This window comes from Electrophorus electricus, chromosome 6, assembly GCF_013358815.1.
Source record: "Electrophorus electricus isolate fEleEle1 chromosome 6, fEleEle1.pri, whole genome shotgun sequence".
Classification (NCBI taxonomy): domain Eukaryota; kingdom Metazoa; phylum Chordata; class Actinopteri; order Gymnotiformes; family Gymnotidae; genus Electrophorus; species Electrophorus electricus.
Genome location: NC_049540.1, coordinates 19635755 through 19651915, shown reverse-complemented (window position 1 = coordinate 19651915; position 16161 = coordinate 19635755). Strand labels below are relative to the sequence as shown.

At 46.8% G+C, this 16161-nt stretch overlaps 1 protein-coding gene across 4 annotated transcripts in view; it reads left to right on the top strand.

Annotated features, from left to right (window-relative positions):
• The window catches only part of ndst1b (N-deacetylase/N-sulfotransferase (heparan glucosaminyl) 1b), a 55324-nt gene that overhangs the window by 27704 nt on the left and 11459 nt on the right, over positions 1-16161 (top strand). For all 4 annotated transcript variants that reach the window (XM_027000112.2, XM_035527226.1, XM_035527227.1 and 1 more), the window contains 4 exons: positions 9438-10419; positions 12632-13111; positions 15309-15396; positions 15526-15680. In XM_027000112.2, coding sequence (XP_026855913.2) covers positions 9874-10419; positions 12632-13111; positions 15309-15396; positions 15526-15680 — 1269 coding nt within the window. In that variant the 5' untranslated portion in view covers positions 9438-9873. The remainder of the gene's footprint in view (positions 1-9437; positions 10420-12631; positions 13112-15308; positions 15397-15525; positions 15681-16161) is intronic.

Here is a 16161-nt window from a genome sequence, read left to right as displayed (position 1 = left end):
TCGGAGTCCTCAGGGTGCTGGTCCTACAGATTTCTCATCCTCCTTTTAATGGTTTAGTTAACTTGGAGTAATTTAATAAATCTGGATTCTGTGTTTTAATTTGAGTGCGACTGTTATAGGTAATAGACAGACAATATTATGCACTTGGAGGTATGGGTATTCTTTCCAGTTAATATTTCCTAGGATTGGTACAGACCACAATTTCGATGCAGAGCAGAAACCTTTTTGGTGTGTTTGAAACACTTGCACTTTCACCAAAAGGGAAAGAAGTTATCATGAGACTAAACTTGGCGTGTATAACCTGTATGAAATTGAGAATCGCTGTACTTAAATACTAAGTTGTACTCTTACTGTGAGAAAATCTTTGACCAAGGCTGTTCCTATGAGCACTTCATCTTCATAGCAAAATAGTAAATGTTCTAAGATGGTTACCTTAGCAACAGATAGTCATAACTACCCCCAACCTGGGAAATGTAGTCCCATCCTAAAACAAAAAATTGCATAGGTTTGTAGCTTTACTAGCGGTTACCTTCAGCAGTACCCAAATCACAACTGTTCTACAAAATGTGCTTCATTTGCCTGTTTTTAAACATGTATTTTTTATAAGATAACTGCTTACTAGGTGCTTTTGGTCCCATCTTAAGCACATGATGAGTCAAATTTTTTGTCTGTGCTAATTGTTCACTGCTGTTGATATATGGGGATTAAGTTACAGTCAAGCTGGCAGCCTTTTAAGTTTTCCTGTATCAGTGGAAAGTTTTGCACACTGTTTTCCTGTGGTACACTAATGCGAATGCTCTGGAATCTTTGAGCATGAATGCTCTGGAGTCTTGTACTTCTTATCTGAGCAGCTGCAGAGTCCTCCCATGCTTGTAATGAGCCGCATGTCACTGGCCTGTTTGCGCGCAAAACCAACATCGCCCGAATAATAAGGCTGCTACATGACCCGCAAGAGGAACTCAGGCCATGTCGAAGGCCACAGACAGCCTCGTGGTTCAGTCCATCAGGAACGGCTCTTTATTATTACGAAAGTAATAAAGTATCAGTTGCTGTACTGGTCGACCAGAGTGCTGAACAAATGCACGCCTGCAGGCAATTGTCGTTTGTCTCTTAAGCAGAGCTTTACGCGCCCGCCGTGTTAGGATCCAAACCCTGGACAACAGCCCCTACCTCACTCTCAGAACGATCCTGTTAGCCCTCAATCGAATTATGCCTAATCCAATCACAGCTAATAAAACCCCTGCACTTCGCCACATCTCCCATTTTAACCAAAGGTAAGAGAGACGCGTAAACTATTTGTGCAGCTTTCCCGGATCAATACAGCTCGAGCCATAGGGACTGTGGGGGTGGGGGGAATTGCACAATCTGCTCCAGGCGTCTTTGCACGGTATCAGTTTGTTAGCAGCGCCTGCGTGGGGCAGAGGCAGGCGTGGCCCTGGCCGGGATTCAGCAGCGCCAACCACTTACTTGAAGACGGAATGCGCTGGGATAGGGGGCGGAGAACGTCAAGGACACGGACTAATACACCACAGACCTTGCTGATAACCCTTGGACTAAGGCAGTGGCATAAAATGCATGTAAAATGGGGCATTTGAATTCTGCAGGTCTGGCTGTGAATTTCTTTTTAAATGTTTTTTTTTTATTTTTTTATTTGATTGCTTATCATGCCTCTTCTGTAAGGCAAGCTCTGGCTTTTCAGAAATTTGCTCTCAACCATTCAGGTGGTGGTTTACAAATGAGAAGGTTTTGTCAACGGATCGCCCAGCGTGCAGGACTCCATTTTCCGGCCGTAGTATTTTCCACATGCACAGACACTCGTGGTGTGCGGCTGGTGCAAGCGGAGTGCCGGCGTCCTCTAAAAGAAAGGTGACATCCCCCCCACCCCCACCCCCAACCCTCTCGGGCTCTTTGGGTGGGTTGTTTAAGGTGCTAAAAATAGCCGCGGCTCTCGCCATGTCGTGCAGCCTAATTAAGAGGAAAGGGACGGAAGTGCTCCCAAGCATCTGGGCCTAGTGTGCAATAGCTGCCCTTGTTCTCATTTATCGGTGAATGTACATTGTTGCCAATTATTCTCTGTAGCTTACCACTGAGGATGCTTGTAGACGAGGTGACTGAATAGTCGTGGTGGTGGTGTGGGTTTTTTTTTTTTTTAATAAAACTTCCCTCCCTGTTCCCAGCTTGCTACTCGTGAAGGTGCTCATCACAAGAAAAGAGCAGTTGCATAAGCACTTTTCTTTCCCACTGCTTCCATGAATAAGCTGAATCGTTTTTATTTTTGGGAATTGGAGAAGCTTGGTGCTCGTTATTGGAAAAAGACCAGAGGATTCCTAACTTTGAAGGAATGGGTGGAAACGTACCCAGAAAACGCAGAGCCACAGTGCTAGCAAAGCTTTCCCCCCTGCTGCCGACTGAGCTGCTACTCTGATAAACACCATGGGCTAGTTAAATACCACTGTTTTCTCCTTATTGAGTTGTTAATGTTTTATAGATCATCCCATGAAATAAAATCGAAGCGTGCATGACTTCATATGCATCTGGGTCAAGCTCGCCCCGCGCCCCTCTCTTTTGAAGCAGAACCGAGCCACGCCAAGAGGAGACTTCAATTTACAGCTCATCGATTCATGTTTGTTCCCCTGTCTGAGACCCATCTAAAAAGCCTCCGTCAGCCAGACTTGTGAACAGCGCTTGTGCACCGGGCCTGTGCACTGGGTATTATGGATTCAGATAAAAAGCCGGGAGGCCCTGTAGCGATGGAGCCTCCCGTTGGCTTTAACCCGAGGTGCCATGTTTCGATAGGCTCCACTGACCGATGGTGGCAGGCTTGCCGCAAGAATGACTACCACGAAAGCTCTTTATTCATGGGGGCTGCACGATTCTGATTGGCTTAGCAGCATCCCCCGCCGCACAGTGAACGAGCACTCCTTTTAGATTCTCCTCACTTCAGTGTGTTTGTTTACTCCTATGACTGCATGGAGCTTGGATAATTGGGTAATTTTGGGTTATTATAGACACATTTGGCCGACACCTGCCAAATTATTTATTCCCAGCTTCCTAGTGACTGGTATTGTTCTCGCCGTGCTCTTTAATATCGACTGAAAGCGAAAAACCACCACAACCATGGACTAAGCAAAGGATAGACGCTTTACCTCCCTTCAGTGTAATTTTCCCGAGACAAATAGGACCCCCACCCCACCCCCACCCTCCCCCCTCCCCCTTATAATCCGCAGTGCCTGGAGCTGGAGAGATTGCAGGGGCGGGTTCAGCACAGTCCCACTGAAGCGGGAGATTAGGCCCCCCGATGGGACCGGACGTTAGAAAAGTGGTGCGGCTCGGCCCGGGCACCGCAGCCCATGTTGTGCGTGGGAGGAGGTGGGGGTGCCGTTAGCTTCCTGCCAAGTCCGCCTGTCCCTGGGTTTGGCACAGGCGACGGCGCGTCAAAGCGGCGGCGGCACCCCGCGCGGGCCCTGCCCGACTGTTTACCACTGCAAGTTGTTCAGTCACAAATGCTGGCGGGCGCGGGCGGCGGATGGCGCAGACGAGCTCAGGACCGGGGCCAGTATGCATGCGGGCAGGCGCGCAGTGCCCAGCACAGCCAGACACTGGAGAGGCCTTACGGGCTGCCAGAGGAGATTGATTTCCTCCTCCAGCACCCAAGCCCCGCTTCATAACTCAATATGGCACGGCAGGAACTTCTGATCTTGTTTTCGACTGTCAGTTTGACTGATCCACAGCCGACGACTAGCATGTTCGTTCTTTGGTATCCAGTCCCAGAAAAGTTGAGGGTTTAGCGAGCAGCATGCCACAAAGTTCACATCCTGCCATGCCAATATCAGGACATCAGTTTTGCATGGAAATCTGACAGTTGTTAAAAATCCCCCCCCGCCCTTCAGGATCCCTTCTGCCATTCACAGTCTCAGGTCACTCGATGTACTGATTATGCATCTATCCACTGTACTGCGTGTTTGGTCCAACCTAGATAAACAGGATTAGGGTATTAGGGATTATACTTTGCTGACCTTATCCAGATTATACAATGTTTAGACCCTTGGGTATCTAATACTTTATGCCTTGTCAGCATCTGAAGCCAAAGGAATCTTTCTTCCTGGTATGACAAATGGCTGTTTATCCTTTGAATTAAAAAAAAAAGAAGTTGTATGTTCTCACAGTTTGTTGTATTATACCCTCTTCTTTTTCTGTGGCCTTTTATTTATCTGAACATAAACTTTCACAGAACTGGATAACTTTTTTAAGAGGCCCCACTCCTTTCCAGTGTCGGTTTCCTTTCAATGTGTGCAAACCTTAGTCATTTTCATCACCTTTTTGGGGAAATTTCAATGATCATCCACTTTTTGCACTTTTTGATCATTTGCACTTTTTTTCTTATTCTTTTATCTGTGAAAATAAATGGCACCTCCCAACTGTCTTCATGTTTCTCATTCTAAATGTTTGCAACCATATTGCAGGACTTTAAGTATATGGGAACTTTAGGTCTATGGTGGACCTCTCTAGATTGACCTTAAAGAGCAGGCAGAAATGCACTTAATATGGAATCTGCACTGTGAAGTTTGATGAACTGCTAATAGAAGACATTAAGTGGGCCTATCGGGGCATGTAGGGAATGAAAATGAAATCCACTTAACTAATACATTATCCACACTATTAATACTCTTTTTAGATTTGAAATGAGCAAACACATCCATTATTGAGGAAATGTTATCATCTGAATAATTTAGCAGTTGGTCACCAGCAATCTAACAACAACAAAAAAAATCATAAAATAAGCCTTTGTTATATTTTATTCCTCCTCTGAAGAGCTGTCCTTATAGAAATCTGGATGGCTTGATGGCTCACCTGTGTGACAATTTAACAGCGTTTAGATGTGAATGTTATGATCATCTTTCAGGTTTAAAAGATGAAAGGTTCTGATGAATGGCATGTGAAAGGGTTGGCTTTTACCTTTAGATTAGGGCGTTACAGAAGGGGGAGTTACAAAATAGGGGAAAAGTTTGTCATGCGCAATCTCTCTACATACAATAGTGATTAGAAGTGATAAATATAAAACTTGTTAAAAGAAACATTCTCTAGGTTGGGTTATTCACTGAATTTTAAATGTATTGAAGCCATTTGTTTTAGTCTAAGAATAATGAGAATTGTTTGAATATTCCTCAATTACAAAGCTTTATTATGCTAATTTATTGGTAGTAAATCTACATCTAGTGTGTGCTCACTTTTTCATAACCTAGAAAATTTTTCCCAGGTATTTTTTTTCTTTTTTTTTTTTTTCTTTATGGAACTGTTATTAGTCACAGTTGAAGGTGTGATACTCTGCATGCACAAACAGGATGTTTGTTTTCCTTTCTAGGAAACACCTGCAACACCTGCTCAAATCAAGTCTAGCACAAGTGTGTACAGAATCCACACCTGTACTCTCCATGACCCCGATTATGATAAAATGGGGCCTAATTACGTTGATCTCAATCTCAACCCAAATAGTGCAGTCATTGATGAGGCTTATTTATCTTTTTGCATCATGTTTGAATTAGACTGAAGTCATTGTGCCAAAGACCTGTATTCAGCCTCAGCCCACACTCCTAGCATGCACATGCAGGGCCAGGGTGCCGCCTCTCCTCAGCCGTGCACCGTGCCTCGAAACGTGATCTGGCGCCGTGCCCATCGACAGCGGAGCCGTTCGAGCCGGAGGCTACCAGAAACTCGTCTTGCTCGCCGGAGCGTCCCGGGGTTAGCCGCTGTTTGCTGCCCCGCCTCCTAGCACGCAGGTATATCCGGGGCGCGCGGGCGGTGGTCAGCGTCGCGCCGGTGTTCCGAGTCGCTCGGGTGTGCTCCCCTTCCTCGCAGTCTCTTTATCCCGCCGGCCGAGCCGCGGTGGCACTCCGCTTTTGAAAAGAAACAAGAAAGGAAGAGATTGAGCAGGCGTAAAGCGAGAGCGGAGGAAGGCTTTGAAGAGCCTGGACCCACCCGCTCCCCTCTCTCCTTTGCTTGCTGAAGCAGTCATTCAGTTTGTCGACTCAAAGGCTCTTTTCCTTCTCTGAGGTTGTTGATGATGATGATGATGATGATGATCTTTTGGTCCTTCTGGAAATTCTTTTTGTTGAAGATCCTTTCTGTCCAGTGCGGTTCCGTTTGATGGTAGTAGATGTCACCATATAGCTGCAGCAGTTTTGTCCTTTTTACATTTACATTTAATAGCATTTTGCTGACGCTTTTATCCAAAGCAACTTAGTTATGACTGAGAACAACTTGAGCAATTGAGAGTTAAGGTCCTTGCTCAGGGGCCCAACAGTGGCAACCTGGTGGCCATTGGCAACCTTCTGATTACTAGTCAAGAACCTTAGCCACTGAGCTACCTCTGCCCTTTTTGGTGGTAAAACCTCTGCCTTCAAATTTTGGAGAGGGATATGGAGATATATATACCCATTGTGAACCTGATCAGGAACAAAGATTTTCCAGGGTTAGAGATTGGTAGTAACAATTGTCTGCTGTTTCTGATAAGGGTTTCGTGGTGTACCCTGTAGCTATTTTGTCTGATGTGACTCATCCCCGTGTCAAAGGGCAGCGTGATATTTGGTGTGCTCCGTTTGACACAGTTTTTCCAGCTTTTTATATTCCTTATTGTTTTTCAGTGTGTACCAATGTGCATAATGGACAAATTTGTATTCGGCTGCATGGTGTCATAAAAAGAAAAATGTAATTCCACAGATGTTTAAGCAGATGTGCATTTAACATATCCTGCTTCAGACTGCAAGTGGAAATTCAGGCACATTTGCAATCAAGCCAGTTTGAAATGTTACAAATATTGCTTTGTGTGAAAGAACATGTTGCCTTTACCATGGCCTGTGATAAAGAGCTTATTGAATTTGCATGATACTGATTTAGATGCAGAAAATGAAGGAATGCTATAGTATACTGTGCCATTGAGATGAGGTGTATTAAAGCTTTTCTGCCATCAGAAAATTGGTTTTCTATTTCCTTAGCAGGGGCCCTCTCACCCCCACCGCCACCCCCAACGCCTGTTGGATGAGATGCTACTGTGAAAAAAATGGAGAATAAAGATCTAGGACAGTGAGAACCTGCTGGCATGGGAGATGGGGACAGTCCTGTAAATGTCATGGTCTCTGTTTTTCTGTGTCTCAACACTGTTTCAACATTTTCTTTTCTTATTTGTTTAAAAAAAAAACAAATCTTGATTTACTTTTCTTTGCTTACTTTTTTACTGAGCAATACGCTTGACAAACGTAAGGTTAAGTGAAATCTGTTCCTTTTTATTTCCTCAAATGCAATGCTTTTTTTTTTTTTTTGCTTTTTTTTGGGGGGTGTAGCGCTGATCTCAACAAATGTGCTGCCGATGCATTCCGTGTCAATCATGCGGACAGTCCTGGAGCTGTCTGCCCTGAATCATTTCAGCTCGGTATTTGGTTTGTCCTCACTCCCGACCCCAAAAAACAAATTTATTCCATAGTGAAATGCGGTGTGTAAATCCTTGTGCATCCTGCTGGTTGGAAACCCCACCAGATCCCTCTTTAAGTGGAACCATGCTGTGCGTTTCATGTCCTCACATTTTTATTGGGTTTAGCCTGTCCCTTCTGTTGTGCATGATGAATGCCTCATGTCATCCGAATCGTACTGTTATGAGAGCGCTCAACACAATGGGGCGTTTCCCCAGCGACGCCCTGGGCCGACTGGCGCATATTGGAGGCCCAGGCTGTGAATGGGGAAAGCTCCGGAGCCGTAATTCAACCTGGGATGACACCAGCACTGCCATTCCCGCTCCTCTGGCACAATGGCACAATGCAGCTCCGGTGACTGGTATTGTAGTTTGAGCTTAAGCCCCGGGGTGGGGAGGCAGGGAATACCAACGTACTTGAATTGCGGGCGTCATCTGGACTAGCCCTCGCGGAATTCGGCCCAGCTTTGTTTTGTGCTGGAAATCCCGAGCAACCCCCTCCTTGCGGTGCCCTGGCCACTGTCCGCCTCTGAAATTCCTGATGGGGGTATTGGATTGGGCAGGCTGACAACGCCAGCAGCTGCCTTTCAGGTTGTGAGTTTGAAAGTTGCCAGGGGGGTGAGGGGTGTATACTCCCAGCTTCCTTTTGAAGTGCTAAAATGGCTTTCTGTAATACTCTTCATCGTCATTTTTTTCCTCCTTTTTTTGGGGGGGGGGGGGGGGGGGTACTTTTGTGTTGTTGCTTTTGCTTTTGGTATTCATGCGATTCTCTCTCTGTACCTGAACTGCTTTGATTCTTTGCTGCACTCTCGCTTTTCAAATAACCCACACATTATGTGACTCTCTGATGACTTTTGAAAAAAGGAACCCGTGTTCCACTTCGGACACGCTGCGTCTTGTCTTGTCGTTCCGCTTCAGTCTTATCCTTGGCGGGCCTCCCTGCTGCCGTCGACCCCCTCCCCATAGTCAAACGCCCGCGGCCTGGTGCGACAGCCCTGCACGCACATGCCGCACAGCCTGAAAAGACCTTTTTATTAAATTGAACAAAAAGTTAAAATGACTTCAGACATCAAGGGATTCTGAACCAGTGAAGGTGTGCAGAGCACGCGTCTGCTGATGCCTTCGCTTTCGGACCTGAAAGTCGGCATTAATTATCGACTTGTACATTTGCAGAGTTGTCAGAATTTCCTTTCATTCTTCAGTTACACTTGAAGTTGCTGAGGCAGGTTCAGGTTGAGTAGCGGGCGAAAATTGTGGCACCGACGAGCAGAATGCAGGACACCTTTCCAGGAGTTTGGCACAAGATAAGGACAAATCAGTTTTCAGCTCTTTCCCGCTCTGCCGAGCAATCCAAGGTGTCTCTCCTCTTTCCCTGGGACGTGGCCTATGACCTTACTGAGACCTTCTGCTAAGTTCATTCGTTTGGTCAGTGTTGGTCAAAAATCCTTTCGAGTCACTCACGTGAGCAACACGTCACACTGAATGCCCCATTTGAAATGAAAAGATGGAATGACTTTGCCACTTTGAAGTGTGCGGAGGAGAACGAGGATCACTTTTAAAGCTGCAGCTAATCAATGCAAGCCGCTGCCATTATCCTGTAATCCATGCATCGCCTTTGTAAATTCTTCCCTAGATCCTCGTGGTATTTAGTCTACGGCATTCTCACGGCATCATCACTTCACTTCACTTTAGTGCTGGCATGAGTTTGGTCTTCTGTAGCTATCTAGTGGAGAGGGGAAAAAAATCCCTGAGTTCATTGCGTAGCAGTTGAAAATGTAATGCAGTGTTTAGCCTAATGTCCATTTCCATAGGTGGTGGTGATATCACACTTAAGTGCAAATAATGAAATAATGATTTATAAATAATGATGTATAAATTCAGATGCATATGCAAATCTATACAAATATGGATATCATTTAATTACGTCGATCTGTGTGTGCTTTTTACAGTTTGCTCTGTTTGTTTGTTTTCCCAGAGCACAAGAAAACTTTGGCTAGATCACTTTGGGCATGACCTGTCTGGAGAATTCATCTCTGCACGTGCTGCTTGCCCTTCAGACGACTGCTGTACACAGCCTGCAGGCCATCATCTTTTTCAGGCTGGCTCAAAAGATAAGGACTTAGAGAGGGCAGAGCAGGAGGGGTGCCGGGGTGTGGGGCAGGGGGCCGCTGGTGCACGAGGGCGGGCAGCGCACGTCTCTGCAGGTGAGTGGGAGCCCACCCTCGCCCATGCCGTCCCCTGCCCACACCGGTCCCACCGCCCTCTGCCATGGTGACATAACGGCTCGTGTTACGGAGGACCTCACCTGCAAGTTTTCTCTGTCACATCCTCTAACTCTTACAGCAGACTTGTGATCTGTTAGTGAGCAGAGGACGCTGCGTAGGCTGGCGCGAGTGGCCGCAGGGGTGACGATGCTGGCTTGTGGGCGGATGAGACGGCTCTTCCGGCAGCTCACGCTGCAAACCAGCCTGCTGCTGCTCTTCCTCTTCTGCATGGTCAGCGTGCTAGTCTCCGCCTACTTTCTGTACGGCGTCAAGCGGGAGCTAGAGCCGGCGGCAGTCGTAGGGTCGGAGGGCGAAGAGGAGATGGGCCCCGCCGACTGGGAAGACCCGCAGGCCACACCTTCCCCGCCGTCGGCCAGGGTGCTCCCAGCCCGGACCGCCCGGCCGGCGGACACATCTCGCACGGACCCTGTGGTGCTGGTGTTTGTGGAGAGCCTGTACTCTCAGCTGGGCCAGGATATCGTGGCCATCCTGGAATCGGGGCGCTTCCGCTACCAGACGGAGATCGCCCCAGGCAAGGGCGACATGCCCACGCTCACGGACAAGAACCGGGGACGCTTCACTCTGGTCATCTACGAGAACATTCTGAAGTATGTCAACCTAGATGCCTGGAACAGGGAACTGCTTGACAAGTACTGTGTGGAGTATGGAGTGGGAATCATTGGCTTTTTCAAGGTGAGACCCTGTAGTTACATGAGATTTTGCAAAATCTCATGTTTCGGATAAAGTATCAGATGTTTCCCAGTTAAATTGTCTAGCTGACTCCCTCTGAAATGAAATGCACAGTTCTGCATTATTTCAAACAATGCAGCAGTGATATGACAGATATGTAGTGGCTTTGTTTTGGCCTACTCATTCCACATTTTACAGCCTGTCAGTGACGGGATGTTTCATGTAAGAGTGTCTGCCTCCAGATATTAACAGTGACATCCACTGGTCTCACTGTGCTCTGATGGCAGTAGGGAGCTCAGGCCTGGTTATGAGCAGGTTAACCCAGTGACCGACTCTCTGAAGGCCTTGCTCGTCCAGAGCAGAAGGGCGAGAACTTAAAAGTATCCAAATGAAATCTTAAAAAATGCAGCCTCTACATTTTACTCACGTACCTTTTAAAGCTTAATACAGCTCATTGCTAATGCCCTGTTTCCCGAACATTGCTACAGCCATCTCCTTGCTGGATTTGCAATTAGATTTCCTGGTCTTTTTTGTCATGGTCGTTGGCTCTTATGCTCTTTTAGGCCATACTCAACAAGTGAGAGCTCTGAATATGTCTGATGCCACAGCCTGGAGCTGCATGGCTCAGAATACCAAGCAAGTTATCCACGAGAGAGGCAGATGCTACAGGTCCCAGTCTCTCACTCCAGTAATGTAGCATGTCAAATGTTTTCCTCACCAAGCCCAGACTTGCGCACCTGTCAGCACTGCAGCTCAAACACCCTCACCCTCTGGAGCACGGCGCACCGAACGCGAGCACGTGTTATTGTGGAGAGCCCCAGCAATTCCGCTCGTAATTACACATGGCTGTATCACCTCATTTAAGCTCCTCTTCGCCTTCCCATTAGACCTCCCCCTTAATCCCATATCTGTTTTGTTAACATGGAGCAACCCCTCCACTCTTGGCTAGCACTTGGTTTGGCATAATCCCCCAAGGCTGTATTAAGCACAGCCTTCCCGCCATCTTCCTCCATTTTCGCACTCTTTTGTGGCCTGCGGGCCAATTATCAGACGTTTTTGCGCGGATCGCTCCGTCACGCACAAGGCTGAATGGTGCTGGGGAACTGAAGCAGGCAAATAAGTGCAGTATCGGACTCATCAGCTCGCAATGAACTCGCTGAGAAGGTGAGGGAAGCGAAAGCTGTTGATTAAGCAGCACAGAATGTGAAGATCCCATGTTCTTTTTAGTCAGCATTCTCAGAACTGTAAAATGAGAATTTCCTACTACAGTCCAAGCATGTGCAAAAGTAGCCTTTGTTTTTTTTTAAGGGATAGTAGCTTAACAGTGGCTCAAATTTGGAACTGGTTCTCATAGTATTGAAAGATCTGTTAAAACTTCAAAGATTACATAAGTCAAATAACTATCCCAGCCCTGTCCCCTACAAAAACTGGTTCGCCTTAACATTGGAAATCCTTCATCCCTCAATTTGCCATGTGATGAACCGCATTCTCCCATCTTTTGATTAAATTCAATTACATAATTTTTTTAAAAGCTGAGGAAATTAGTAGTGATTAGTCATATTCTTTTACTCGCCTCCGTTTCTGAAATTGGAAGGCAGGCTTTTACAGGAACCTGTCACTATAGCCTATAAGGCTGCTCTCCAGATGTTGGATGAAGAGAATTCATAAAATAGACTTCAGAAGATGATCTCATCAGGATCATTTTTCAAACCAAGTATTTTATGTCCCAAATTCTGTTGTTATTGTCATAACTCTTGAGCTGTTGTTTAAACAAGAATACTTGTAGTCCCACAGGTGTGTGTTTGTAGCTTTCCATATTGGACCTAGAAGTCACTGGATGTAATTCCAGTTTCAAATGCCTCATTGCCACAGAGTGGTAAGGGGTAGAACAAAAAAGAGAGCAATTCATCTGTTTTAGGTTTACTGACAGTGCAATAATGCTTGTGACAGTTTTAGTAAAATCTAGAAACTGCTGCTTGCAAGCCGAGGCTTATTTTCATTTACTGTAAAAGTGCAGTTTATCACAGTCTGGTCCCACCTCACATGGTCTGCTGGCTAGAAAGGAAGCAGAATGCAAATTCACGGCAAAAACACAAGGGTCCAAACCCTTTCAGCCGTAGCCGTTCCGACGAATCCCATCTAAGGGAAGAACTTTAGACACATTCAGTAAACAGAAGTTTTAACTCATGCCCTACCTTCCCTATCTCCCACGAAGGCCAATGAGAACAGTTTGCAGAGTGCTCAGCTGAAGGGCTTCCCACTCTTCCTCCACTCCAACGTGGGCCTGAGGGACTGCAGCGTCAACCCCAAGTCACCTCTGCTGCTCATCACCAAGGCGCGCGAGGTGGAACGCGGGCCCCTGCCCGGGGACGACTGGACCGTCTTCCAGTCCAACCACTCCACCTACGAGCCCGTGCTGCTGGCCCGGGGCCGAACGGCTGAGCCGGGGGCCGGGGCATCCCCGGGGCTGCTACATGCCGCTGTGGTCCAGGACCTGGGCCTCCACGACGGCATCCAGAGGGTGCTCTTCGGGAACAACCTAAACTTCTGGCTGCACAAGCTAGTGCTGGTGGACGCTGTGAGCTTCTTGACGGGCAAGCGGCTGGCACTTGCGCTGGACCGCTACATCCTGGTGGACATTGACGACATCTTCGTGGGCAAGGAGGGCACAAGGATGAAGGTTTCTGACGTTAAGGTGGGTAGGAGCTGCCGTGGCTCACTAAGCCCCACCCCTCTCCAAACACGTCCACAAGTGTGATCCATACAGAGTCCATGGAGTTGCTGCATAGGGCTGTAGTCAGTGGCATGTGTGAACATGTAAGCATGTGGCATATTTTGCCATGCGGCATCTGCCAGGTGGGGGTGAGAAATGATGAACAGGTGCAGGTGATCCTTGAGCATGACCATACAGATGTTGCTCCAGTAGAGCTGTCAGATTGTCATCTCATGCTCTGCCACAGAAGACTGGCCTGGTTCTGTCTGGCTGCTAGAATGTGCACAATATGCTGTACCATTGTTACTACTCATATGAGTTGAATAATAATACTACAGTAATAAACCCCCCTCAACTTGACTTTTATATGAATATATCATTTTTAGCATCAAGCACCTCATGAACTCACTTATGGGTGTAGATTGTGATTGGCTAATAACCTCCTCCCACCCCTAACCCCCCCTTTTTTTTTGTTAACTTGTTTATTTATATTGAACATTAGAATCCTCATTGGTTGGGAAATTGGCAAAATATTTTTTCCGCACTCTCACATCTTACTCGTCAGCTGCCGTTTCCACATGGCCAGACCAAACCATAGAGTGGCTTTCCGAATCTGAGACACTCTGGGTCCTTGTTATTGAAATGTTTCACATAAAAAAACAGGACATTCTGAAGTAAGGGTAACAAATGATAATGGTACAGTACATTGGACAACAGAAACATTACATTTTGTATTTGCATCAATGTATCCTGAATTGGAATAGAGTTAAAGCACAAGGAGCTTCAAGATTCCCCTCTCTAACAGCCAAATCAATAAATTATAGATTTTGGTGTCCGCTTGATGCTGGCTATTGCAAACTGCTTTTATAAGCTGGGAGGAGAACCTCAATATATTGTATTCTTGAAATAAAATCAAAATTCTGCAAAGGGAAGTCATTTGTTAGGGAGGTGTTTGCCAAACTGGTTGTGGAGGCGGGACTAGTGGATGGTGCCCGGAAATGGGCCAGTGTGACTGGCACGGCCGCCCGGTCCGTGTGTGCCTTTAGCAAGCTGAAGAGGCGGTGTGAGGAGGGGGAGAAACCAGAGCAGTTCTGCCAGCAGCTCCATGCACCAGTGTGAAAACCATGTGACATCACAGAGCCGTAGCCCCAAGAAACGGAGATGTCCTTGACAGCTTGCCTACATGTCTCATTCCCTGTGTGTGTGTGTATGTGTGTGTGTCTGGGTATATCGGGTGCGCACCTCATTTTCTTTCTCTCCTTCCTTTTGTGTTCTTTCAATTCTTTCTCCCTCTGTCTCTTTGTTCTCACTCGTTCCAGCTATCTCTATCTCTCTCCTTGTCTCGCTCACTCCATCGGTCTTCTGGCTCCAATCGCCGTGCATACTGAAATAGAGATACACAGGGGGAAATGATAAAAATGTACAGAGAGAAATATGCATGCGGCACGAAAAGACAGAGGGAAGCGAGGGAGAGCCGCGGAGAGAGGGAGCCGGTGTTGCAGCAGGCAGCCGAGTCACCCCTCTGCTCTGGGAGAAGCGCAGGAGTGACGGCCATAAGATGGGAAGAGCGGGTCCCGCCTCACCGCCGGGCCACCCCTGCCCTCGGTGACAGCTCTTTGTCAGCGCTACTCAGACCTCTGCTCTTCTGACTTCATCTTCAGATCTCACTCTATTGTGTTCTCTCTGCGTCTCCCCTTTTTTCATGACACTTTGTTCAAAGGGCACCCAAAAAGTAGCTGCAGGCATGAATATTTCAAAAATTCGCAGCTTTCGTGTTTTTGTTGTTGAAATCCCCCCCCCCTGCGCCTCCGAGCGGTCCACTGCGAGTGTTTGGGGAGTAAGAGAGACCAAGGGAGCCATCATAATCAAAGCCTTCCCCTCTGTCTGCCGGCCTGCTCTGCGTTAAATATGAATCCAGCTTTTTGATTGAGTCATTACGGAGGGGAAGGTAGTCAAAGAAACAACAAGCCCAGTAAACAAATCAGATGAGAGGCATATGCAAGGTGAAGTCTCATCCACACGCCCCCCACCCTCATTCCACACCCCCCCCCCACGTTAGTCATGTGTGTGATGATTTTTTTTAATTTATTTATTTATTTATTTATTTATTTTGCAAACATGCTGTTGTCTTCAGGGCCTTCTGAGAGCCTAGTTAAAGTCTGTCTCATCTATTGTTAAGGCCCTGCTGGAGACGCAGAACGAGCTCCGAGCTCATGTACCCAACTTCACCTTCAACCTGGGCTTCTCTGGAAAGTTCTTCCATGCTGGTAAGAAACCAACTCTTTTAGTGCAGATGTCTGTAACTACGCATGAGGAAGTGAATACTCCTTCATCCAATCACACTGAAACTGTGTGTGTGTGTGTGTGTGTGTGACTCTTCATGGCCACCTCCTCAGGCACTGATGAGGAAGATCTGGGTGATGACCTGCTCCTGTCCTACAGTAAAGAGTTCTGGTGGTTCCCGCACATGTGGAGCCACATGCAGCCTCACCTCTTCCACAACCAGTCGGTGCTGGCTGAACAGATGCTGCTCAACCACAGGTTTGCTGAGGTGAGACTCAAACAAGGAAACTGCTGCTACAGTTGGTGCTTTGGGGGGGGGGGGGGGGGGGGTTGTTGGTGTTTTGTTTTTTTTGTTTTTTGTCGGCCTCATCAAGCTGCTGAAATTATTTTCTCTCACGATGTACCGGGTGCCCTCTTTGATCTGCTCAGATCAAATGAATGCCTACTGTTCATCCCAGAAAGGATTCCCATGTTCAGTGGGCTTCGTGGTAGACCCATGTTATTGATGTGTACAAATTAGTATTGTAACCCTATTGTTGGGTGTTAGTTTGTTAGCTTTGAAAACACCAACTTTTTTTTTTTTTTAACAAATGGAAAGGTAACAGCAGTAAGTTTCCAGTCAGCATAGACTATGGAAACTTTAGTCATTCCAGTGATTTCAAATAGGCTGAAATGTGCAGGGTTTCAAAAATAATGATTAAAAGTCTTGGGCTAATGATTTATGTCTGTGGTCGGTTGGATTGGTTTTT